Source organism: Babesia bigemina, assembly GCF_000981445.1.
Source record: "Babesia bigemina genome assembly Bbig001, chromosome : I".
Classification (NCBI taxonomy): domain Eukaryota; phylum Apicomplexa; class Aconoidasida; order Piroplasmida; family Babesiidae; genus Babesia; species Babesia bigemina.
In genome coordinates, this window is record NC_027216.1 from 457,316 (window position 1) to 482,089 (window position 24,774).

At 53.5% G+C, this 24,774-nt stretch overlaps 12 protein-coding genes across 12 annotated transcripts; 8 read left to right on the forward strand and 4 right to left on the reverse strand.

The window, feature by feature from the left end:
• Positions 1-24: 24 nt before the first annotated feature.
• BBBOND_0102030 (hypothetical protein, conserved) lies at positions 25-768 on the forward strand (the record flags this gene model as incomplete). The annotated part of the gene is made up of 3 exons (XM_012910606.1): positions 25-255; positions 293-330; positions 366-768. The coding sequence occupies 3 exons, from the start codon at positions 25-27 to the stop codon at positions 766-768; spliced, it is 672 nt and encodes a 223-aa protein (XP_012766060.1).
• Positions 769-1,960: 1,192 nt separating this feature from the next.
• On the forward strand, positions 1,961-6,364 carry BBBOND_0102040 (hypothetical protein, conserved; the record flags this gene model as incomplete). The annotated part of the gene is made up of 1 exon (XM_012910607.1): positions 1,961-6,364. One exon carries the CDS (start codon positions 1,961-1,963, stop codon positions 6,362-6,364), a length of 4,404 nt encoding a protein of 1,467 aa, XP_012766061.1.
• Positions 6,365-6,663: 299 nt separating this feature from the next.
• BBBOND_0102050 (hypothetical protein) lies at positions 6,664-7,347 on the forward strand (the record flags this gene model as incomplete). Its single annotated transcript, XM_012910608.1, has 1 exon — positions 6,664-7,347. One exon carries the CDS (start codon positions 6,664-6,666, stop codon positions 7,345-7,347), a length of 684 nt encoding a protein of 227 aa, XP_012766062.1.
• Positions 7,348-7,891: 544 nt separating this feature from the next.
• Positions 7,892-8,576, reverse strand: BBBOND_0102060 (hypothetical protein, conserved; the record flags this gene model as incomplete). Its single annotated transcript, XM_012910609.1, has 3 exons — positions 7,892-8,048; positions 8,084-8,223; positions 8,268-8,576. 3 exons carry the CDS (start codon positions 8,574-8,576, stop codon positions 7,892-7,894), a joined length of 606 nt encoding a protein of 201 aa, XP_012766063.1.
• A 1,231-nt stretch (positions 8,577-9,807) lies between these two features.
• BBBOND_0102070 (hypothetical protein) lies at positions 9,808-10,567 on the forward strand (the record flags this gene model as incomplete). Its single annotated transcript, XM_012910610.1, has 3 exons — positions 9,808-9,832; positions 10,059-10,204; positions 10,448-10,567. The coding sequence occupies 3 exons, from the start codon at positions 9,808-9,810 to the stop codon at positions 10,565-10,567; spliced, it is 291 nt and encodes a 96-aa protein (XP_012766064.1).
• A 368-nt stretch (positions 10,568-10,935) lies between these two features.
• Positions 10,936-13,303, forward strand: BBBOND_0102080 (hypothetical protein, conserved; the record flags this gene model as incomplete). The annotated part of the gene is made up of 2 exons (XM_012910611.1): positions 10,936-11,218; positions 11,253-13,303. 2 exons carry the CDS (start codon positions 10,936-10,938, stop codon positions 13,301-13,303), a joined length of 2,334 nt encoding a protein of 777 aa, XP_012766065.1.
• A 212-nt stretch (positions 13,304-13,515) lies between these two features.
• Positions 13,516-14,795, reverse strand: BBBOND_0102090 (eukaryotic translation initiation factor 4A, putative; the record flags this gene model as incomplete). The annotated part of the gene is made up of 3 exons (XM_012910612.1): positions 13,516-13,533; positions 13,568-14,413; positions 14,451-14,795. 3 exons carry the CDS (start codon positions 14,793-14,795, stop codon positions 13,516-13,518), a joined length of 1,209 nt encoding a protein of 402 aa, XP_012766066.1.
• Positions 14,796-15,634: 839 nt separating this feature from the next.
• On the forward strand, positions 15,635-17,104 carry BBBOND_0102100 (tRNA binding domain containing protein, putative; the record flags this gene model as incomplete). Its single annotated transcript, XM_012910613.1, has 8 exons — positions 15,635-15,745; positions 15,782-16,012; positions 16,056-16,341; positions 16,379-16,529; positions 16,567-16,792; positions 16,828-16,923; positions 16,960-16,995; positions 17,036-17,104. The coding sequence occupies 8 exons, from the start codon at positions 15,635-15,637 to the stop codon at positions 17,102-17,104; spliced, it is 1,206 nt and encodes a 401-aa protein (XP_012766067.1).
• A 28-nt stretch (positions 17,105-17,132) lies between these two features.
• BBBOND_0102110 (hypothetical protein, conserved) lies at positions 17,133-18,386 on the reverse strand (the record flags this gene model as incomplete). Its single annotated transcript, XM_012910614.1, has 2 exons — positions 17,133-17,844; positions 17,995-18,386. The coding sequence occupies 2 exons, from the start codon at positions 18,384-18,386 to the stop codon at positions 17,133-17,135; spliced, it is 1,104 nt and encodes a 367-aa protein (XP_012766068.1).
• Positions 18,387-19,407: 1,021 nt separating this feature from the next.
• On the forward strand, positions 19,408-20,638 carry BBBOND_0102120 (hypothetical protein, conserved; the record flags this gene model as incomplete). Its single annotated transcript, XM_012910615.1, has 4 exons — positions 19,408-19,760; positions 19,795-20,061; positions 20,099-20,183; positions 20,219-20,638. The coding sequence occupies 4 exons, from the start codon at positions 19,408-19,410 to the stop codon at positions 20,636-20,638; spliced, it is 1,125 nt and encodes a 374-aa protein (XP_012766069.1).
• A 350-nt stretch (positions 20,639-20,988) lies between these two features.
• Positions 20,989-22,974, reverse strand: BBBOND_0102130 (hypothetical protein, conserved; the record flags this gene model as incomplete). Its single annotated transcript, XM_012910616.1, is given in 11 exon segments — positions 20,989-21,115; positions 21,136-21,266; positions 21,303-21,392; positions 21,428-21,514; positions 21,579-21,670; positions 21,709-21,839; positions 21,876-22,119; positions 22,155-22,294; positions 22,336-22,598; positions 22,641-22,888; positions 22,899-22,974. 11 exon segments carry the CDS (start codon positions 22,972-22,974, stop codon positions 20,989-20,991), a joined length of 1,629 nt encoding a protein of 542 aa, XP_012766070.1.
• Positions 22,975-23,708: 734 nt separating this feature from the next.
• On the forward strand, positions 23,709-24,609 carry BBBOND_0102140 (hypothetical protein, conserved; the record flags this gene model as incomplete). Its single annotated transcript, XM_012910617.1, has 3 exons — positions 23,709-24,254; positions 24,290-24,413; positions 24,449-24,609. 3 exons carry the CDS (start codon positions 23,709-23,711, stop codon positions 24,607-24,609), a joined length of 831 nt encoding a protein of 276 aa, XP_012766071.1.
• Positions 24,610-24,774: the final 165 nt, after the last annotated feature.

The following is a 24,774-nucleotide window of genomic DNA, read 5'->3' on the forward strand; positions in this document are numbered from 1 at the left end:
GCCGCCTGCCACTCGGCTTTCGTAATGGATAATTTATTTAGTGACGACGAGTCGCCCGAGGCGGGCGGCGAGGACGCCGGCTACTTGGAGTCGCTGACCGACCTCAAGCTTGAGCTGCCGGCTGTGAAAACTGACGACCCAAACCAGGATGAAGACGGTATCGACATCTGCAGCTCCGAGGCTCTCTTGGAGCTCGCGGAATCCAACCCCTCGCTGCTCATCCCCAGCGTTCTGCCGGAACCGAAGGAGATCCGGGTAGGTCGGAATCCGAGCCAGCTCACCTCCGCGCCAGGCCGAGGAAAGCAGCGTGATGGAGTTTTTCAACACGCCGTAAGTGTATTAAATTTGCGCGTCAAATTGCGCAGCGGCACTCACTTCATGCACATTCAAATGCCGAATGCGATGCCACACCTCGACAAGGAGCGTACCCTGCAGGAGGACCCCGCCGCGCGTACGGACGGCAGCTCCGCGGAGAGCTCACCGTGCTCCACGCCTCCCGAAGAGCCCGATGAGCCGCAAATCTACCAGACGTCGCGTGTAGATTGCCTGCCGTCAGGGCGGCTCGGGAGGCTGCGCATCCACCGCAGCGGCAAAATTCAGCTCCACGTCGGCGGTCACGTGTTCAACTTCACGCAAGGCAGCCGCGTGAGCTGCAAGCAACAGGTCGGGTGCCTGCTTGAGGAGAACGACGAATTTCTGTTCCTCGGGAACTATCGCAAGAAGTTCGTGGTTTCGCCGGACTTCAGCGCCATGTGGAACAAGCAGTGACGCGGCGCGATAAACAGAAACACATCACCTCTAACGCCTTTGTGTACCGTTCGGCGAGCTGCATCGGCAAAGACATTGACAACGCACCAATAACCACACCGCGGCAAGGCCCGGGGTACGTCCGCAGGAGTCCCGGGTCTCCTGCGCTCCAGATTACGGGCCTCCGTCCGTCCGTCGGTAGCCAGCAGCCGTCATCCGCATCCCGGAGGCGTCTGCGTCTGCGGTCCCAGTGCCCTGTGTGGGGGATTCCAACGCCTTGGCCGGTGTGACACGGTCGCATCGGCGAAGCGCGGCCGCGGGAGCCAGCTCCCCGCTCCGCTGTACCGCATGATATGTGTGTTAAGTTGGCGTGACAACGCCGGCGCTGAAAAAGCGCGGAAGAATAGCACTGTGACAATGCAACGTCGACGTCGAGGCGGCGGGGGACCGCCTTCGCCTCGCAGTACTGCATTTTCGACGCCAGTACAGGAAGGCCCGGCGCAAATAGACAGAATTCATTAAAAAATAAAATGCGATGACGCATCGCGAGCTGTCGTTAGCCAGCGCGCACGGCGAGAAAGCGGGCGTACCACACGGTGGCGTCTGGGCTAGCGATCCGGACGGGGAAGAAGAACGGCGCATGCTCTATATCGACCCTTGCATTTCAACCGCCTATGTGTGCTGCCGAGCCGTCGAAGTGGCTTGAAAGTATTTGTAAATGTAATTGGGAATACAATTACGCATTGTCTAAACACACTGCTTCGATGGATGATGTGTTGTTCACCGCTGAGTAGTACCACAACGGAGCCGCGCCCACAGAGTCTTCCCACGTGCAGAAGCGCACTCGCAAGCTCTACCATACAATGTCTATAGCGTCTGGGAGCATCGCCCTCTCTTTGCTCACGCTTTTGTGTGGTTGGTAGTTCGAGGATCTCCGCCTAGGCCCCGCAGCAGATTAATTTGGGCAGATCCGCGGTTCACCGGCGAAGTTTTAATTTGAACCGTGCAGTTTATTTTGGTCCCGGGTTCGGTCAGTTGGGGGCCTTTCTGCTGGAAGCGCTAAGACACCTGAGCTCGCGGTGGATCTATGATGTGTATCGAGTTTCGGACCAGCTGAGCCCTCACTGGATCTACTCCGTATTTTTCGCAGTCTGTCTGGCCGGTGGGCGTGAAGCAACGACTCCTTTTCTGTCTACCACTGGGATTCTGCATGATGGACCAGCGGGAGACAGGGGAGCCGACCGGCGCAGCGCGCGGGGCGAACCGGCCGACGCTGTTTAACCTGCTTGAGGTGCTAGCTAGCGATGCGTACACTACGCCGCAACAGCGGCACAGCATTCGGGGGGTGGTCACGGAGTTCCTGAACAACAAGTTTGAGCATTCCAAGGTGTATTCGTACATCGGCGCCATCGTGGGCCACGACGTGCTGCACTCCGTCATCAAACAGCTGGAGTCAGACCCCGATCGCGTGCCGCTGCCGGACCAGAACGGCCTCATGCGTATCGAGTCTGCGTTCAACCTGAGCCGAACGTACAAGGCGCCGACCCATGCGGAGCTCCCAGTCACGGTCTCCGCGAGCGCACCAGCGCCGACGGCTCCGTCCATGCAGCCGTCCGGCCCGACTTCCACCCACTTCGCCGGCGGCTCGAAGGAGGACATTCTGCGCACGATTCGGCGCAACCTCGGCACTCGTAAAGCGCCGGGTAACCTGACCGCAAATAAGGACACTCTGTCTGCGGTCAGGGCGGCGTCTGCTGGCGTGCTGCTGCAGAAGGCATGCTGGATGCCCATTAGGCGCTCTTTGAGCGCGGGCGCGCTGTACGGCCACTCACTGGTCTGCATCGGGAGTCGCGCGTACCTGCTGGGTGGCAGCAACGGCAACCCGCAAGGCGTCAACTTCGGGCGTGCGCACGTCGTGAGCCTGGTAAACTTCAGCTCCAAGCCGATGACTTTCACTGGGGAAATCCCGCCGCCGCGTGAGGGTAACACTGCGAACGTCGCCGTGATCCAGCAAAGCCATTCGGTTATCGTATTCGGAGGGTTCAACGGCGAGCGCTTCTTTAACGACATCCATATACTGGACCTCGAGAAAAGGAAGTGGATGCATCGTCGGCATGCGGCCGGGCGCGTCCCTTTGCCTAGGGACGAGCACTGCGCTGTGGTGTACCCGGCGCGGTGCGAGTCTAGCCAGAAGCCGAAGAGCGGGGCCGAGTTTTTGTTCATATTCGGCGGTAAGACCGGTCTGCGCACCCAGCTCGAGTGCCTGAACGACATGTGGGCGTACCACATCGATTCTGCGACTTGGGCGCAGGTGGAGTACCCCGCCGACACCAAGGTGCCCGCCCCTCGCTTCGGTGTCTGTGCGTTGTGGGCGGACGATGACGTGCTTTGTGTCTTCGGAGGCGAGACCCATGGCCCCGATGGATATGTTGATAGGTCTGAACGCACACTCTTGGACGACCTTTGGATGTTCAAGTTCTCCAGCCCCACCTCGGGAACGTGGTACCAAGAGATTTACGAAGGGAGCATCGGGCCACGATCGCACTACAGCTCTATATTCATCGCTCAGCGCTGTAAGGAACTACACACTGGTGTGCCGAGGACGATCGAACGGCTTATGTTGCTGACCGGAGGACTCACGTACGCCCCCGGCAGCAAGAAGACAGTGGTGGCGTCGGACAAGCTGTACTTCTACTTCTTCTCACAGCGACGGTGGTACATCCTAAAGCCAAACTACCCTCGCAACTTCGTGGGCGAGCCGTTCGAACCCAGACAGCTCCACGTGGCGTGCTTCTTCGAGAAGAGGAACATCCTCTTCCCCGGCAGCAAGCCGTCGGTGCCGTGCATCTTCTTCCACGGAGGGTTCCACCGCAAGCAGGTGCTCAGCGACGCCTGGGTTTTGAGTCTCACCGGCGAGGACCTGTTCCTTAGCAACTCTGTGATTTCCCCATCGGATTCCAGCCAATTGAAGGCGCTGCAGACCAAGGACAGGATCTTCCCCCCGTGGTACTACAGGGAGAGCCATTCGCCTGACATGCTCTGGGCCCTTTGCTCCATGCAGAGGTGGGCATTCGGTGGCATCGCGCACCTCATCGCCAATTCTCTAAAAGAGGCCACCAGCAGCACGAGAATCACGATCAAGTGGGAGCAGGCGCCTCAGGGCGATCGCGCGTTGCTCAGCATACAGGACGATGGTAACGGTCTGGACTACAGTGCTATGAACAAACTGCTTAAGCTGTTCGGGCAGTCGAAGACTGGTGAGCGGGGCCAGGCTTACGAGTATGGTGTTGGCTTCAAGATGGCGTTCGCCCGCACAGCGTCGGGTTGCGCGGTGATGTCTCGCACCACGGACACTATCGGTATTGGTATGCTCAGCGTCGAGCTAATGTCACAATGCGAGTCGCGCGAGATGTCCGTGCCGCTGTGTATGTGGCGCCTGCCCAGCAAGGAGCTTATCAACAAGGAGGGGTCTAGGATGGTTGATCAGCGGCACCACCAGCGCCTGCTGATGAGCTACAGCCCGTTCAACACCGCAACTTTGCTGGCTGAACAAATCAACATGTTGGGCACGTCTCCGGGAACACGTATGCTTTTCTGGCAGATGAGGGACGATATGGATTGCGTGTGGTATTCGCCGAAGGATCACACTCTGATGCTGAAGAATCCGCTGTATGATGACCTCGAAATCTCGAGCGATGAAATTGAAGCCCCTCCGCCTAAAGTGAGTCCCTCGTGGTTGGAAGTATTCCCTCTGTGGAGGTCGGCTCAGTACTCCATGGACTACTGCCTTCCCGTTTACATTTTCTGGCTGCATCTCCGATCGTCGTGCGCCATCAGTATCCAGGACATTGACTTGGTGCCGTATGACATGCGCGACAAAGTGGCGCAAGCTGCGGAGGCTGCCAACGCCTCTTCCGAGGAGCTTACGACGGAGGACGAATGTATGGTAACCAGCGCGCAACCGATGTCAGTGCAGCAATTCCAGGTACAGCCGCTCCAGGATCACCCTCTGCAGGCGCAATTACAGGCCCACCCTATGCCTTTGCAGCAGTTCCAGGTACAGCCGCTCCAGGATCACCCTCTGCAGGCGCAATTACAGGCCCACCCTATGCCTTTGCAGCAGTTCCAGGTACAGCCTCTCCAGGCTCACCATCTGCAGGCACATTTACAGGCCGAACAGCATCAGGATCAACCTTTACTGGCACACCATTTACAGGCCGAACATCATCAGGACCAACCTTTACTGGTCCATCATTTACAGGACGAGCAGCATCAGGAGCAACACTTACTGTCGCATCCGCTCCAGGCCGAGCAGCATCAGGACCAACCTTTACTGGCACACCATTTGCAGGCCGAACATCATCAGGACCAACCTTTACTGGCACACCATTTACAGGCCGAACATCATCAGGAGCAACACTTACTGGCGCACCCGCTTCAGGCCCATCCGCTCCAGGCTCGCCAGCTCCAAGCCCAGCAGCATCAGGAGCAGCACTTACTGGCGCATCCGCTTCAGGCCCAGCGGCATCAGGCTCACCAGCTTCAAGCCTTTCAAGAAGCGGCTCACCAGCTCCAAGCCCAGCAGCTGCAGGCCCAACAGTTACCGGCGCACCAGCTTCAAGCCAATCAAGAACCGAAGCACCTGCTTCAGACCCATCAGGAACCGAAGCACCTGCTTCAGGCCCATCAAGAACCGGCTCACCAGCTCCAGGCCCAGAAGCTTCAGGTCCAACAGTTGCAGGTTCAGCCAATGCCACCGTTGAAGAGGCACCACCCCCTCCCTCAACAAATGCAGCACCCGTCGCAACAATTGCAAGAGCAGGAGGAACCCAGCGAGCCAGCAAGGAAGGAGGTTTACAACTGCCAGAGTACTGGCTGTACGTATTGTGGTGTTGCTCCGGTTGATAGAGGCCTCTGTGACGATCGCAGCTTGTGGTCGTTCCTGCGCCGCCGGCTATTCTGCCGCGTCCAGCTTCCGTACCTCTTCGCCCCCTCCGACCACAAGCACGGCTGTTGTGCCATGATCGGTTTCCTGAACCGTCCGCACTTCTGCGGCCCAGAGGATGTGGAAGAGGTTACTTGTGATGTGTCCGGTGAGCGCGTATGCGAGACCGGAGTGCTGCTCTACTTCAGGGGACGGCTGATAAGCAGGCTTGAGGGCCACTTCCCGGCACCCACGTCGGAAATTGAAAGCGCACGTGAGCCTCCGAAGGAGTCCTTGTTCAAGGGTGAACTCTACAGATTCGCGCTTACCGCCGTGGTAAATGTGCCTGAGTGGCTCATTCCATCGGCCACCAAGCAGGAGTTCGTGCAAGAGAACAACAAGGCCTTCTTCGACTTCAAGTCCAAACTTATGGGACTGATATCGGAATACAGCAAGGTCTGCAGCAATCGCGCGGAGCGCAAGGCGTGGGAATCACACCGCCTGCAGCAGCTGATTGCGTACGACCAGCGCCAAGAACAGCTCCGTATAGAGCGCACCATCAGCGACCAAAACGAAGAAACGCTGCCGATATGGCGCAACGAAGCTGACCGTGAAATGGCTCCGGGTGATCTGGCCGAGGTCCCTGCTCTCATAAACCAGGAGCCTCTTCGCCCGTATGAGCACTTACAGTAGAATAAACGTGCCAAAAAAACGTCCAGTAATATGCCTGATGTGTCAATACGTGTCTATAGACCTGCATGTAGGTGCTGCGCGGCGCATGAGGTAGCCGTGCGACGGCGATCCGATGTGGTTGGACACAGACACCGGCGCAGGTGGCGCGTCATTTCCGCGTTGGCGCGAAACTATTGAGATACGTAGCTTCAACTGGCGCCAAATGTACCACATTTATGTTTACTTTCGATTAAAACAATCTGGCGTTGCTTCGTCAGTCTTTTTGCCAACATCATCTGGCTTCTGCAAAACCCGACACAATGGAACAGTCGACGGGGTTGAACAAAATGGCCCTCAGCTGCTTTCGCACGAAACAGTGCGTCCACTATTTGAGAGGCAATTGCAACTTCACGGACTCCAAATGCCTGTACAGCCACCAGTCGATTTGCGTACGCCGGTGCCCCTTCTACCTTTCCGACACCTCGTATATCCGTTACCTTCCGCTGCTATGCAGAAACGTAGTATTCGGGCCGAAGTTCGAGGTCATTGAGATGAATTGCCCGCACGGAAACGAGTGCGTATTTTCGCACTGTATCGACGAGCTGTTGTACCACCCGAACTTCTACAAAATAATCCCCTGTAAGGATCACCTCCTTGGGTTTTGCGGTCAAGGCTACTGCCCATTTGTGCATGACAAGAGCGAGCAGCGTGCCCTGCGGCACTATAAGTTGCCGTTCGCGAAGGGGGTCAAGATTCCGCACATCAAGCACATCACGGTGGTCGACAGGATTGTACGCAAGAAGCCGAGGACCGATGCCAGGAAACCCAATAAACCGTCGCGCGCACCGTTTATAAGCAGGGCTAGCACATGCAGCGGTCCGAAGGAGGAATCCGACTGCTTCGATGAACACCTTAATAGGCTGCTGATGAACATGCGCCTCACACCACTGCAGGGACCCACGCGACAGGACACCGATGTATGGAACGGTTTGATCGATTTCTGAATACCCCCCGCTACTGTAACTTGGGCCGTGTAAAATAACAGAAATTGTTGTTGTTGAGAAGCCAAGGGCACGAGCCTTGTATGTCCTACGTAATGTAAATGTTGATGCCTCAACATTTCAACGGAGCCGAATACACACCATCTACTCTTATGATGCGCTATAAGGCGTGCCAACTGTTGCTTCGAGACATTGATGTGGTTTCTTTCGCCCCCTCGCCGTGCACCATATCATCTGTTCAACATGCCTCCGAAAGTCTTTTCTACGGCACACGCGCCGGGTTTGTGCGTCAAATTCTACTGTATACATAGAATGACTGCCGAATAGGTCCCATCATCGCTTGCGACGGGCTCACAGAAATTTGGATTAGACATGTCGCTACACGGGGCGGCAAACGTCGCCGCCAGCTCGCACGACGAACCCAGATGCACAGCAAATGTTTAAAAACTCATCTGAGCATAAATATACGTATTCTAGCATTAAAGGATGTGTGGCTGGTTGAAAAGCGTTTTCCTGCGAAGCCATGTGACGCAGTGCAGCAGCGAACCTACACGAACCGCGGTGCCCCGAAAATCTCTATACCCCGGGAGATGGGCATCCTCGGGAACACATCGCTGAAGAAGTAATACGTGTGCCCTACTGCGATGCCTATCAGGTTCTCGGTGAGCAGGTACCCAGCAAAGTAGGACAACAACATCATGATCCTGCGGGGAATCCACACAATGCACAACCGACGTACCATGGTAAATACGGTGCCGGAACCGATATAAAAACTACCCCAACCCTACTGTAGGGGTTCTTTCGGCCCCAGATGTAGGTCAGGACGTTGATCATGGTGCCACCGTAGAACATGTTGTGGTGAAAAATTTGCGATAAACCCTGACGCGGCGCCATGTATAATTCGAGGATGGAGCGAAACCTACCAGCAACATCACTGCTGAACATATGAGCATCCAAAAGAAGTCCGCTGGACGGTTATGCATACTCACGCTCTCCAGCGAGCTGCAGTAGTGTATCAGAACGTAGATGTTCCAGAAGAAATTCATTCCAAATGACCCGAAGTAGATGAAACACGTCAAGAGACGCCACACCTCGCCTTGTAATATCAAGGTCCAGCTCATGTAGAGGTTGAGCGGACTTATGATGTCCAACGAACAGAGTACCATGAGACATAGCGACGTCGTTATGTACAAGCGAGTCATGCACGGAATAGAGCCGACTAGGGAATCCATCATGCCAAGATGGAGCGTGTAACAAATCTCCCAGAAATGACGGCTGCCTCGCCAAGAGGACGCTCCCGCGCTCGTGTTTGCTTCTTGTCTCTCTCCTACCCAATTCAATTAATACATCAGGTAATCATTTTATACAAGCCGAAGTGGCTATTTAACGGCGGATGTGTCGTGTATTTGGCGAGACAACGACTGCTGCCGGTTTACACATACGTCCCAAAGGCCATGTGCCACGACCCGCCAGCCCAATTTAGCTTGCTCTGGCGGCGCTGTCCTATAAATTCAGCACAATTCCCTACGCAGCATGCACAGAAATCCTTTTTTGGCGTATTGCTTGATTCCTGATGGCACGTTATACCAACAAGACGATACACAGCATCTCTCGTATGTGTACACATACTCTCCACGCTTGCGCCATTTAAGTCATTCATACAACTTGTCTATGATGCTGATTTATGTTGTCTAAATAGTTTCTTCTTTAAGGTTTCGTCCAACGCCTCGGTTGCTCCTTTGCTGCTTACATCGGCAATCGGTTTGATTTCCACCCATTGTGAGAAGACGTCGCGAAATATCATGTCTCCGATTGTGATCACATTTTCATAAGCATGCGTATCGGCTAAATAAGCGTTCTAGTGGATGTTCTACTTTTTACGTGAGTCAGGCATAGCAACGATTGTGACGTGCTTCGTGCAACATATGACCATTCCGTATCCAACAGTGGCAGTGGCATGCTGATATCGGTAACAAAAACACGTACTGATTCCTCTCTCTACAATGAGCCACTTATCCGACCTAAATTTATGGCCACACTCGCATTAGCTTTGTTATTTATAGCAACTATCACTGGTTAATGCATTTAATCACATACGCAAAAGGGTGAACGAAACAATGTGAATCACGTTTCTATAAACGATATTGCACCAAAGCCAGTTTTATTAGGCCAAACGAAAAAATAATTTGCCGCCGTACAACCGCAAATAGACTGTCACGATAATGCTTACCGTTCGACGCATCCCCCAAGCAGTTTAACATGATAGCCAATTGTTTGTTTTCGTAATACCGCTGTACTTTGGATTGAAGGTTATGTATGCCGCTGAAGCGTGGCATAGCCGACATGAGTATATTAAGGATATAACTGATGACCCTTAATATTCGACATCACCATAGACCTACATCATACGAAATAGTAACATCCTGATGACAAGTCAATGCGGAGCGGGTTAAGCAGTTCGAGATGTTGCACGCTGCGTATGGCGAACGTGAGCTCATGAGCTCGTATTGCGTTTTCATAAAAAGCGCTATGTTATGCAGCTGCAGCAATTTATTTTGACATATAGTCACTATGGATTAGTGTAAATGATTTTAATATGAAATATCCTGCCATATCTCCCGGATGCAGTTATGTACAACTGAATCTGACGGTTCATTATCGATTCATACGTTGCTTGTTTTTAATTATTTAGGTATGCTCACCCTGATTTCCAGACAAATTCAAAAAGCATGGGATCATTTCGCCGGTCTTTATGCACTCCGGCATTGTAATATTTACGAAAGAAACACGGGCCTTAATAATGGAGACGCGCCTAACGAGATGGACTCTCACTGTGATGCTTCTCGCCTTATCGGGTGTTGTAGGCTGTATGTTGCGTATACGATGAGTGCACCATTCAGATGTCCAAAAGCATGTATTAACGAGTTGTGCAGTGGTGGAAGATGATACGCCTGTGTCCTTTTTGGAGGGTGCCCTTATAGGTTGGTTATAGTGCTTCCCTTTGGAATGTCTACTTCCTGTCAAATGCTGATTATGTTTGCAGATAGGATCTTAAAAGGATCGGATTCGAGCATAGACTGTGGAAAGCAGTTTATTCATATAGTTGCTGCCCATGAACGATGCGATGGGCAGACTATCGACAGAACCTCAGATCTACTACGAATTTGCACTCACCATAACTGTCAACCACCTTATTTATGCAAAACTGGTGTACGCCAGATAAAAGTAAAATATACTTGTGAAGGTAGGTGCTGCTTTTCCATTCCTCCGAATTCGTAGTAAAGATGAAATAATGTGACAGATGCCCCCCTTCGTCTTGGAGACGGTCGAAACCGTAAGTTGTACATGAGAATTGATTATCACATGAGCATGAGCACACATAGTTAATACTTGCATTTGCTATGATGTTGCCTACATGTTGTGCCTTGCCTCTGTTTGACTATTGTGGTAACTGGCCACGCAAGGCTCGGACTGGTTTTAGTTATTAAAAAACTTCTCAAAACAGAATACAAAACTTACTCAAGTACGCATTGATTCAAATGCTTCGTGTTATATCCATGTGTTGTCATCATCGTAATTCCATTTTTATAAATGTACATCCTTTCCTCACCGCTTGTAGCCAGCCCCCCCAAGTTGAAGAAACGCCTACCCATTGCATTCCGGTGCAAGGATGACAAACGCATTCTGGTTACCATGGCCGTCATCGGGTATGTCCAATTTAGCATGAAGAAAAAGAAGCCACTCAACGTCGCCAATGAAGTCAGGAAACTCTGTCAGTTCAAAGAGTTCTGCTATTTGATTCTGAAGCCGCAATTCAGAGACGCATTATCCGATGTAGAGGACAACATGATTTTCCGATTTTCGTGTATATCAGGTAGGTTGTCATACCAGCCAACATACTGCTGCAGTTACCGACAAGTGCTACGGAATGGACTGTGGCAAAAATGCACATTGCATTCACAAACGTAGCGAGGTAGAATGCGTATGTGACCAAGGATCCGTTATGGAAAATGGTATTTGCGTTGACAAATTCTTTGAGTCAGCTGTCGTTGAACGTGATCTTGTGCTACAAGAGTTTGAGTCGGGTCCTTTTGACATAGCTTATGATTCTACCGCTTCATTCGAAGCAGATTACCAATACCATGAATCCAATTCAGCACCTGTATCTAACCCTTACGCAAAAAAATATGCGGATGGCAAATCTGCTGCCATCAAATCGGAGGACGATGACGAATCTGGTGTGGTCAAACCGGATGAAGATACCACAGTCGGCGTAGCTGATGATGACACCACAGTCGTTAAACTGGATGAAGATACCACTGCGGGGCAAGCTGCCGATGACGAATCTGGTGTGGTCAAACCGGATGAAGATACCACAGTCGGCGTAGCTGATGATGACACCACAGTCGTTAAACTGGATGAAGATACCACTGCAGGCCAAGGTGCCGATGACGAATCTGGTGTGGTCAAACCGAATGAAGATACCACAGTCGGCGTAGCTGATGATGACACCACAGTCGTTAAACCGGATGAAGATACCACTGCAGGCGTAGCTGATGATGACACCACAGTCGTTAAACCGGATGATGATACTACTGCGGGCCAAGGTGCCGATGACGAATCTGGTGTGGTCAAACCGGACGAAGATACCACCGTAGGCCAAGGTGCCGATGACGAATCTGGTGTGGTCAAACCGGATGAAGATACCACTGCAGGCGTAGCTGATGATGACACCACAGTCGTTAAACCGGATGAAGATACCACCGTAGGCCAAGGTGCCGATGACGAATCTGGTGTGGTCAAACCGGATGAAGATACCACTGCGGGGCAAGCTGCCGATGACGAATCTGGTGGTGAATCAGCAGGCCTATTCGGTCAACCCTCTTCTGCTGGAGACATTGATGCCGAGGGTTCTCCTGCAGGTAGTAGTGAAGTAGATCCGAACTTGCCAAACCCTCAAGACGCGTCGGAAGGTAGGTCTGAAAATAATCCTTTGCCGAATCCACGTAAATCTGGGTCAAACGCACCAGTTGATGGATCCGCTGGGAGTCGGTCAGCGTGCAATGCAGATGCAGGTACTTCGGACAGCACCACTGATAACACTGATCAAGCCCCAGGGGCACCGCATGGGAGACCCGTTAATGGTGATGAACATACAGCTGCAGATGATACGAGCGGTTCATCTGGATCACTCTCCTCACCCTGGTCACGCCACGTAACACCCAGACCTCGGGAACGGCGGCATGTAGGGATGACCCCTGATGGCACAGGCTTGCCATTTCCGTGGCCTCCTTTTGACTCTGCGTCCTCGGACCCTAGCTCATCGAGTCGTACAAATCAACCTCCGCCACCAACAGCAGGTTCTAACCATGATGCACATCGTACAGACGAGAGATCAATGCGGACTTATCCCTCGCATCCATCAAGTGAGCCTGATGAGGCGCTCCACGCCGATGGAGTAACCGATGGCTCGGGTGCATCGTCCGGCGCCTCCAAGTGGGCCAAAATAATTAGATCCAACCATCTATTATCGGCCATAGTAAGGCTGAGAACCGGCGTTAAACCTAAAGTTGATGGGGGAGCACAGGGGGATGCCTCACCTGATGAGGAATCGATTCATGTCTCTCCACAACCTCTGATTGGTCAGGGTGGCCAATCATCCAATGTACCTACAAGTCCAGGTATTTCGGATCCAGGCGCCTTGCCGTTTATTTCCTCGACGGCTATCCCTTCACCCATCACGCACTTCGATGACTCCACGGAAGCCGGCTTACACCCCAGAGGCCATCCATCACTTGGCCCCTGGGATTTTCCGCATGTTGTAAAGGACGCAGTGACGACGCGATCCTTCAAGTGCGAAATTCCGGGATCAAGCAGGTACGCGGTCCTTGTATTTGATGCCCAATCGCCGCAGAAACGGTCACTTGTCCAGCCCGCCGAGCTACAGAGGCTACATTGAGGTGGAAGTGAAAGAAGTGGACGGAAGCAATAACCTCTATCGATACAGATACTGTAGCAGTAGTAACGCGTAAAATTATAATCATTAGTGTTTCTTCCAGTGGAGGACTTTCTTCACCGATGTTTTAAGCGCAGCTGGCTACTGCCATGCAGCTTAAAGCGTGTGGAAACAACGATGACTATTATGTTGCCAATCGGAACAGACTGTAGCGATCACATGTATTCCCCAATCTGCGAATTGTGAGAGTGATAATGCGCATCTTACCTCCGCAGGCATCTCTTCGATCTGTGTGTTGTAGTAGTTCTCAATGTTCTTCATAGCTTCCATGTCCATGGGGGTAAGGAAGTTGATGGCTACACCCTTACGACCAAACCTTCCAGAACGTCCAATCCTGTGGATGTAGTTGTCCGGCGACATCGGCAAATCGTAGTTGATAACAAGGGATACCTGCTGCACATCGATACCACGGGCAAGCAGGTCGGTGGTGATGAGGACACGAGTGGATCCCGATCTGAACTCCCTCATGATGAGGTCACGCTCGTTCTGTCCCATGTCTCCGTGCATGCTGGATACGGTGAAGTCCCTCTCCTGCATCTTGCTGGTCAGCATATCTACCTTCCTTCGTGTGTTGCAGTAGATGATGGCCTGGGTGATGGTGACAGACTCGTATAGGTCGCAGAGCGTGTCAAACTTGAACTCCTCCTTGTCGATCATGACGTAGAACTGCTTGATACCCTCCAGGGTGAGTTCGTCCTTCTTGACGAGGATACGCTTGGGTGACCTCATGAACTTGGTCGTCAGCTCCAGGATCTCGTTGGGCATGGTGGCACTGAAAAGCGCAACCTGTACATCCGGGGGCATTCTCCTGAACACCTCGTGGATCTGTCCCTTGAATCCGCGGGAAAGCATCTCGTCGGCCTCATCGAGGATGAACAACTTGATCTTGTGCGTCAGCAGGGCCTTCTTGTCGATCATATCGTACACACGTCCGGGAGTTCCTACAACCATGTGCACACCGGCCTTGAGCTTCATGACATCGTCCCTGACGATGGTACCACCGACGCAAGCGTGGCACTGCACCTTGAGGTAGTCACCAAGGGCGAGCACGACCTGCACAATTATGGCAGTTCTAGGTCCGCAGACGCACCTTCTGGATCTGCTGGGCAAGCTCCCTGGTGGGGGCGAGGATCAGAATCTGGCAGGAGAGGAGGCTGTAGTCGATAAGCTGGAGCGCAGCAATACTGAAGGTGGCGGTTTTACCCGTTCCGGACTGGGCTTGTCCGATGGTATCGTGGTTCTCGATAATGGGTTTGATACCACGCTGCTGGATGGCAGATGGTCTCTCGAAACCGTACGAGTAAATTCCACGGAGCAGGTCTTCGTTCAACTTGAGGGCCTCGAAGGAATCAACGACCTCATCGTAGTTAGATTCCATAGCATCCACGGCATTAGATTGAGCCGGTTGATTTTCAAAGTTATCGGACGGCGCCATTTTCAATAACAAGCTATCTTAACAAAGATACAAACGGTGTAGAGCAACGTTGTTAGCCGGTAGGTCGCGTGGATTCCGCTTGTAATATATACGTGCGAATACCCCGCGATCAAAAACAGGTAGGTGCAAAAAGTAGCGGCAAGAGCGTTTACAGATAGTAAAACGGTACCGATGGGCAACGGCGCCCAACTACTCGTGCCCCCACTTAGCTACGGGTAAGATCGTGGCTGAGGTCTGGCGTTTCAGCTGCTGCATAAGAATTTTTATGTTGTCTAAAAATATTTAGAAGTTGTGTGATTCCGATAGAATGCGTCGGTGGCGTTGCAGAACTACTTCGTAGTCGCCGCTGCACAAGTGGCGCGCATAATCCCCGGCAGCCGTATGTCGTTTCTTCTGCCATTCCGACAACGGTGTATGACCAAATATTACGAATACTTACATGATCGCAGGGGAATCCCTTCCGCAGCACAGGTGGTGCTGGTCCTTTCCCCAGACATGGCTGCTACTTCAGCTTTCTGCTACACACGGCGCCGTCACGGCTGGCTTGCGCGTGGAACGTAATGATGATTGGCGGAAAAGGGGTGGTCATTTCGTTAAATAGCATGCTTATTCCTGGAAGCTACGTGCACGCGTGCCAACGTCACGCGCACATTTTTTGAACTGTCAGCGCAATTAGTTCACGGCCTATCTTCTTGGCTTTAAACGCCTTTTTGTATTCCTCATAATTAAAAGATCGTGGTCTCACAGATTCGCCTTCAGTGACGCATCTGCACCCTCCACGTTACTCCGGTGCAGCGTCGTCGCTGCCACTATCACCGTCCTTCACATTATACTAGACAATGTTGGAAGTTGTGGTTTACAAAGATTGCGTTGAGGGCCGCCTGGCCACCCTTCTTTGGGGCTACGGAAAACTGACCAGTGCTACTCTTTCGTTCGCTCCCTCGAGGACGGTAATTGCGCGCGCCCTGTAACCCTATCGCCTGCAGGGCATGGTAGTAAAGGAAGATGGGAAGGAAACGCCGATGATATGGCCGACGCTTCTAGAACTGGCCGTTAAAGACGCACCCACCGAGTCTATTTTAGTGCCGGCGACTGAGGCGCAAAAGGTGAGCGCGCTGAGGCCTGTATTTAACTTTGCGTGTCAGAGGACGATGTACTCGTGGATCGATTTCGCGTACCAGCGCGATTTCAGCATCATGGAGTCAGCTTCCCTAAAGGTATGGAGCAACACCCGGCTTCGCCGTGCACAAACTGCTACAGATTTTGAATGACTACATTTTGAACCACACGTTTCTTGCCGGACCGACTGTCACCTTGGCTGATTTGGTGGTCTACGTTTCCACACACAGCTGGATGATGAAGTCGGAGCCTCAGGACCGTGCGGAATATGTGAATGTCGTCAGGTGGTTTGATCACATCCAGCATCTGCCCGGCATTGTGAACACCTTCAAGGAACTGCCGTTAGTGTCCGTTGACAAGGACATGGATGTCGTCACGGCGGTTATGGAAAAGGCCACGGTATCCGCTGCTGCCCCCGCACCTGCCGGTAGGTTTGATCAGACGCGTCGAACAGCCTATCGCAGGCAAACAAGCCAAGGGTCAGAAGGGCGCCGCATCTAAGAAGCCCAAGGATCCCAAGCCGCCAGCTGACGACCGGCCTATTGCCGATGTGAGCCGTCTGAACATAAAGGTTGGACAGATCATGTCCGTGGAGCGCCACCCGGAGGCTGATAAGTAGGTTGCCGTTGCGTGGCCGTCATTACCACCGTAGGCTTTACTGCCTCAAAGTAGATCTTGGTGAGCCCGAGCTGCGCGACATCTGCTCTGGTCTCGTGGGCTACCTGGAGCCGGAGCAGATAATGTCGCAATACGTCTGCGTCTTGTCCAACATGAAACCCAAGAGTCTGCGTGGGAAGGTATCCAACGGCATGATTCTGTGCGTTTCTGGTCCGGGCAAGACCGAGCTGGAGCTGCTCCACCCCGCTGAAGGTGCTCCGGTAGGTGGTTTGTGGCTGTGCGTATTGACTCTCAGGTCGGCGAACGCATCATCATCGAAGACTGCGTTGGCGAACCAGACGCCGTGCTCAGCACAAAGACCGGCAAAGACCCATTCGTAGCGGTGCAACCAGTAGGTTACCGGGTTCGCTCACTGACACAATCTCAGGAATTCAACTGCAAAGATACAGTGGCATATTACAAGGTACGGTTTATGGCGGTAGAGTTCGCTTCACGCTTATCAGGACCACCGTTTTATGACGTCTTGCGGACCCTGCCGTTGCAACTCGCTGAAGGCAGGCACAATATCATAACTTCGTTGTTGAATGTTTTAAATCCGGCTCACCAGTCCATGATCAGGCTATTGGCTGCATTCACCGTCAGCCTCGAACTCCTCATTGCTAGTGGGAAAAATATGTTAGTCGAGGGCTGATATACGATGTGGTTGATTAACCAGTCCCCCATCGTGGGCGGCTTGGGTTGCTCCTTTTTCTGGGTTACTGGGCACGGCTGAATGGAACACTCGGGAACTTCATTGCGTAAAAAATCGGTCAACTTGCTGTATCCACCCTTCGTGAAATCCAGGTCTTGATTGAACCTTTTCTTATAAATAACCGGGAGCTTGCAAACGGAAATTGTGACGTCACCATCCTTGAGTTTAATTGTTTGCCCCCTTCTTGGCCCATTTGTCTGTGAACCGGGCGATGCGGAATTTGCCTTGGGAGGTTTTTCGCTTAGAATTAAGATGATGTTATTTCGTATCGCCTGTATTTGATCCTCACGACGCACCATTAGGTTTGATTTGTTTGCACCTATTTGACTGAGCAATTTTTTCGTCGATGTCGTTGAAGAGACGGAAGGAATCACATTTGTGCCATTGTACGACAGTATATTGGAGTCTAAAGCGACTTGTACGATACGTACAAGTTTCCCCAAGGCCAATTGGCGGAAGCGACTGGGCCCGAACTTCCTGAGATGCTCAGCAAATAGGTACCTCCCGCCAATTTTCGTGAAGTCGTGGTAGCTATGTAATGTGCCTTGAAGATTGTGATCCCTCATGATCTCTGAAGATTGAGCAGACGCCATGAAAACCAAGTATCGAAATAAAGCCACTACATCTAGAGGATCCACAGGGTCCATGTCGTGATTTACAAAAGGCCGTCCTGCCAGCATTATGGCCCATTTGTGTTGGATGTCCGGTTACTTGGCATTCAAAGTATCATCCATCATTATGAAGACTTGGAATCTGCGATATGAATCGTTTTTGCAAATCCGAAGCAGCCAATTGCCATCCACGAGAGACGCATTATTGCGCTGAAGTTTGCGACGGATTTCATGCAGAGTAGGGAATATTTCTTCATTGTATAGCTCGCATATGGCATCGTAAACGTTGCTGAGTACCTTTTCTACTTCCACGTCTATACGCCATTGCAAGGCGTTGTTTGGAGCCTCGGGGCTTTGACAATAGCTGGAGACACATCCTGCAGAAGTCAAGCCGGAACAGCAGTTGAGCTTGTGGTAGTAACCGCCCGTACTACAGAAATCATCGCCACCGTTCGTGCTCGTAGAGACTTGCGTACATAGCACTCGAGCCATAAGTACAAACCCTGGTCTATAGAGAAGCGCGATCAACACATTGGGATGAGACAGTGTGGAACTACGAGCTATTATTTTGCACTGCAAAATAGCTAACTTGTAATGTTACTGCGTATAATATTGGAGATGTTTGTCACCTGAACGTCTTCCCCACGACACGAATAGGTAGACGGCTGCACTTTTCCTCGGTTGGCGCAGAATCGCGGATGCATACATCAAATATACGGGCTACGTGGTATAAACTTGCTGGTCATTCAGATGTGTAAATTAATATATACAGAAAGGCATATATATTTATGATCCGAGGGTATCGTTGCATAAATACACACTGCAAATCAAGATTCAACCAAGTACCACGATGTGTCTGCATACCCTCACATTAGTGTGTATGTATAAACGCGGAAGGTCGGGCTACGAGGAGCGTTTGTCAACATGATCGTCGTTGACCTTCTATAGCACGTCCGATCTGTTCTAAATTAACCTCGGGTAATTCCACCCCAACGGATTCACAGATTAGACACTTAGCTATAATCAGTTGCAGCGACTCAAGGAACGCAGATACGTGGCTTTTAAAACCATAAACATGGGGAGCAGCGGGAGTGTACGTGATGGCCGTTGTAGGCAGCCCCGCGCGTCAAATATAACAACGGCCGTTGGCCACTTGTGCATATGCGCATGTCTACCTGACGTATAGAACTTGTAATGTGTGCGTCAGTGCGTTCAGCATCGCTCTCATAAACGCGACGACTCAGTATCAGCGGTGTAGACGTGACGCGTCCTCCGACTTCGCCATTTACCCCGAATGCGAAGGCTTGATTAGCTGCTGCCATGCGTAATATTAGCTCATACGATACGTCGTGCTGATCGAGGTAACGTCTCTGTCTGCAGGTGCGCGCGTGTGTTGCCTGTATTGGCATTGCTCGACGGGACTCGGCACCCGCCGTCAAAAGATCCGACCCTTCACTTCGAAATCATGTGCACATTATAATCACCGTAATAGTGCGGGAAAAGTGTCGTTTAGATGGGCATTATGTACTCATTTTGCGACATTTTAAACGCCATGGCTCGACAGCACTTCGTCATCGGCGTTGCAGCTGTGGCTGTTTTGTACACGTCAGTGTATGTGTTTCTGTCCTCACTGCGGACTGTGACCGATGAGGGCGACATGCATCAAGGCATACCGCTGCAGCAGCCCAGTTTCGCGGCGTGCTCGCTGTTCAAACGCCTGGTTTTATTCGGGACTGCGGTGAAGAGGTTCGTCTACAAAAGACCGAATCGCGGTACATCGAGTGGCATCAAAGCTCAAATAGAGGCGGCTAAGTTGACCGATTGGATCGACACTAGGACGAAGACGATCTACTTCATCCGTCATGGGTAGGCGGTGCTGACGGCAATCTGACGTTCGCAGGCAGTCGATGTGGAACCTGACGTTCAACAACCCGTACAACGTCATCGGGCTCCTATTTCGTGTCCTCAGCATGACGTTCGCCGAGCTCAGCTTTCTTTTTACCAACGACACCTTCTTCTACGACTCGCCGCTCTCCATGAACGGCATTAACCAAGCGCTGGAGCTGTGCAAGGAGCTTTCCGACCCCAACAACCACCGTTGCGCGGAAATGCAGGTGCTAACTCGTGCCTCCGGGCAGCGCAGTGCGCTCTTCACGTCGAATCTGCGGTACGTGGTTAGCCACTCACGCGTCACACCGTTGCAGCCGCGCGCAGTCGACCATCCTGCTGGCGCTGCAGGACCGCCTAAGTCACACCGGTGAACGCGTCTACGTCTGCAACGAGCTCGAGGTAGGCGCCAACTGGCGGTCGCACACCTGTCGCAGGAGCTGGTCCCTCACCCCGACTGCGTCTCGCTCTCCACCTCGGTGAAGACCGCCGTCATCCCGTTTCTCGAGGTCATGATGATCCCGGACAAGGCGCGGACGTACTCACAGCACCTGCAGCAGACTGACGGCCCCGTGGTGTCGCATCTTCCCGTGTACGACAAGATGCTTATGTTTAACGAACGTGTCTTCAAGCAGCCTGAGGAGGCCATCGTCGTTTGCGGCCACAGCCGCTGGCTGCTCGACTACCTCAACATCTTCCTGCCGCAGGGCGCAACGGACATGGAGTACTGCAAAACGAAGATCGGTAACACGGACACGCTGCGGTTCGACCTGGTGCGCCGCGAGTTCAAGAACGGCGAGGTCTACTACGTGATTGACCCCCACAGCGTCAAGCTAGTGTACAAGAGCGCGACTTAATTTTGTCTTCTACAGCATGTGCCGTGCTTGCCGATTCGTCCCTCCACTTCCAGCAACCAACCACGCTGAGGTCGTGACTTGGCGCCTTACGGTTTTGGCCGACAGCCAGAGCTGCAAATGCTTACAAATCGCGCGCAGTCACCGCCACGATTCAGCCGTTAGTGTGTTTACAGATCTAAATTGACCCCTGTTGTGCTATCCCGTGACGAGTGGCGGCTTGGTGCGACTTAAGGCGTAGATCCAGGTCGGTGTTGCTACGTCGGTCTGCCAGGACGTCAATTGCCCAGCGCGCCAGAGGCGACGTCGAGGTAGATCCGGTGCTGAGCCATGTGACGTGAAGCATGGGTTACTTACAGCTCGTAAATGTCCAGTACCGCGGCTGCGGCGGCAGCGTTACGCGGCACTGAGGCCGGCTCGGCCTCCAGCTTTGCCAAGATTTTTTTGGCGAAACGTTCACGCCTATCACGTATGACTTGACTCTCGTGGTGGTGTGTTACCTGGAACAAAAGTCGAGCAACGCGGCCTTCGAGTCTGCGGGGAGGGCCTCCATTTCAGACATCACACGATGGAACGTATCGTGTAACATATCTGCCCCCACCGCCGAGTCCACATCCAGTCGCCCGCATCGCTACGCCATGTGTGACCCTAAGATTGAGCAACTCACCATAAGCCGAGCCGCTTCTGTCGCCGTCATCTGCGGGCTCAGGCCCCAAGCGTGCTTGACAAACCGCTCTACGCCCTCCGTGACGTCGGGCTGCATGCCATTAATCTGGCACAGCGTACACTAACGTCTAAATCGGCCCTTGCGTGCGCTATGGCCTCGTATAGCCGTAACACATCCGCTGGCTGGAGCAGCGCCACATTCTCCAGGATGTCCTTGAAGAGCTTCAGCTGTTCGTCGTTGGCGATATCGTGGGGATCTGTGCCATACCTCTGCGACTTCAAAAGGTCTCGAAGAACCCAAGCATCCGATAAGGAACTGCGTTGCGAGCGATCGGTCCCCTAGGAGCTTATCCGCCGCCTTCATGGCCTCTGCAGCATGTGAGTACATACGGCAATCCACAACAAACCAGCTCTGACGTTTGCCACTGACAGTTTTAGCGGTACAGCTGCTGAATGCTGCCCTCGGGCAGCCTCCGCCGCCAGTGACATGTACCGGCAGAGTTCAACGGTGTTGGCCGTGTGCGCGTTGTCGCGCAATCTGCGTAGCGGTCGCCTCAGTTGAACTGCAGCGTACCTCTCCTGTATGAGTTCTATGGCCAAGGGCCTGCGATACTTGAACGTGGCCAACGCACGGAGCAGTGCGATATTGCGTGAGTGGTTACAGTCCGAGCTCTCCTCGAGCCTGGCGCAGACCTCATCGAAGAGCTTGCCGACGCATAGGCGGTCGACGCGCCCCGCCATGCCGCACACGGCATCGAGCGCGTCGACCACTATGCCTTCATCCACGGTGGATATGTCTGACACCTCGACGATCTCCCCTGCCAAGTGTCATGCAGCACGTTTCAGCGCCTACCCAACGCCAGAAGGATGTTATCCACCTCGGGCGTGTTAGCACGCGCCACCGTGATCATACGGAGGGCGTCTTCCACCGGGATCGAGCGCGCGTCACCGAGGCACAGCGCCTCGGCGTGGCGCGTCACCCGCTGCTTCGTCCTGCACGCCGTGTAGCCGAAATGGTGGCAGCGTCCGCTTACAGCTCGTGCAGGTACTGCTCATTCTCCATGGCCAGCAGTACGTTGTAGCACTCGTGCAGTTTAAACTGGCTGAGTGTCGCGAGGATGCGGCCGGTGAAGGTCGCGACGAACCGGTAGTCGTAGTGGTCGCTCCTGGAGAAGTACAGGAATAGCAGCGAGACTATGTAGGGGTCCAGTCCCATGGCCAGGTTGAGCGCCTGTTGCGCCAGGCTGCGCCATATCCCGAAATCGCGAACGTCCTTATCGATGCAGCGGTATACGACCTGCATGGCAGTGGGAGGGCGCCAGTGGGCGTATGCGCTAACCATGCAGAGCGTATGGCCGTCCATCAGGTGCGTATACAGCGCACCGCCGCGCTTCTCGATGTGCGCGACGTCGGGGAAGCCCATGAACGTCTGCGGGCTCAGCCCCTTCCGTGGGAGCTTCCACCACTCCTTCTCCGGGTGCAGACGGCCGAGGTTGTACGGCTCCACCAGCGGCCTCCGCGTGCGGAAGTCCGGGTGCTGCTTGCTCCATGACTTCCTGGCTGCGCGAATGTCGGACTTCGGCGTCGCTGCACCCACTTGGCGGATTGTAGAAGCGCTTCGCAACGACGAAGGCACGAGGGCCCAGCGGCCACCGGGCAACCCTGATCTCCATATGGACTGCTGTGGCCGATTTTAGCCGCTATAAGCGTGTAATATACGGCGGGGATTCCATCGTTGCGCCGATACTTTCAAACCGCTTTGAGCGTGCCAGGTGAGCTCAGCGACACATCCCGCCGTCGCCTGCGACAAGTTGCCGAAATGCCGCGAACTAGAGGCGGATATTCATTTTTAGCGTGATTTGCTACAACGGTGGCTAGAAGTCAGCACGGAATACCGTCTACTGTCGTGTCTATGGTGAGCGGATACGGCTCCGCCGGGCGCCTCCGGCACCGCGAAACGCCGGGCACATGGGCTTACGAACTGCACACATTGCCTTCCGTAGACGAAAAATCGAGATGTGCGAGGGGAATATCACCTCGCAAATTTTTATGCACCGCCAATCCTGTTGTCTGGCCCACACATCTATTCCCAGGCGGACTGCTGAGCTAGATCCACCACCCAGCGGAGCGTGTACTCCCTAGGAGCATACCTGCATCGCAACGATGCGGATGCGCGTTTTTGAGATCTGTTTTAATCTTTTGGTCTTGTGTGTAGCACCCATGTAATGGGGTCTATGGCATGAAATCTTTCATCTGGAACACCGTTGGAACCAGAGCAGGTGCCTCCAACGCGGATTGTCAATCCTTAAACTGTTGGTGTGCAAGTTAGGAACGGCCTGGTTGCACCCCCGCACGACACGCAAGCATCGCGTGCGCAATTTTCGCTACCCATCGCTCTGCACATCCGATGGATTCGCACAAAGTGGACCCCGTCGACATGTCGTACGGGTACACCGAGGCGCCCGGGCGCCAGCCGTACGACATGGAGCGTGCGAGCACCCAGCGGTCGCTGATGCCGCTGAGTGACCACATGGACACCGGAGCCGCGCGCCTGGAGCAGACACTGGAGATGTTGAACGTCCGCTACCAGTCGCTGTTCTTCGCCTCCGCTGCGTGCATCGTCGCCAACGCCGTGATGACCTTCCTCAGCAGCTTCGGCATCACCCAGCTGCCGTGTCTGATCATGTCCGTCTTCCTCATCATCAACGGGCTCATGATCATGATCCTGGACGTGCCCGGCACCCCCAGGTGGGCCGGCAAGCACCGCCGCAACATCCGCAAGAACATGCGGTTCCTCACGAGGCTGACTGGGAAATCGCTCTGGTTGGCGCTGCTGGGCGCCACCTCGCTGATGACCACGAAGGCCACCCGCTCGGTGAACATCTTCCGCATCTTCATGAGCACGGTCAGCACCATCTTCGTGTTCGCCGCCGCCGGCACCGGCATGCTCATCGTGGGTTTACGGCTGTGACAGTTAACGGAGCGCAGGCCATCAGGAAGAGTCTGCGCCTCGAGCGCGTCAAGGGCATCATCAAGGAGAACTCCAAGGGGGCCTACATCGACTGCTACCGCAAGTACGCGCTCGGCGACCCCGACTACGGCATGCAATTCCGTAAGTGGCGACGGCTGCTCGCACATGGTTCGCAGAGGAGTTCAACCGCATGTGCGCTGACCACACGTCTGGAACGCACCAGTTCGACATTGTCGATCTGTACATCATATTTAACGTGCTCGATGAGTTCCAGAAGTCGGCAATCAACGAGCGCGAGTTTTACGAGTGGATGGCAGGTTCGCTCGTCTTCCTCTGAGGAGGGCGGCGCAAATACAGTGATTTAATCAATCGTATTGTTCGTTGAAGTGGAGCGCCGCGGCGAGCTCAGCGTCGCCGTTGGTGGCCTCTAGCAGCTCAACGGCTCTTTCGTATGATACATTCAGGAGCTCCTGCAGCCTGCGCAAATTGGTTTTGGCCGTGC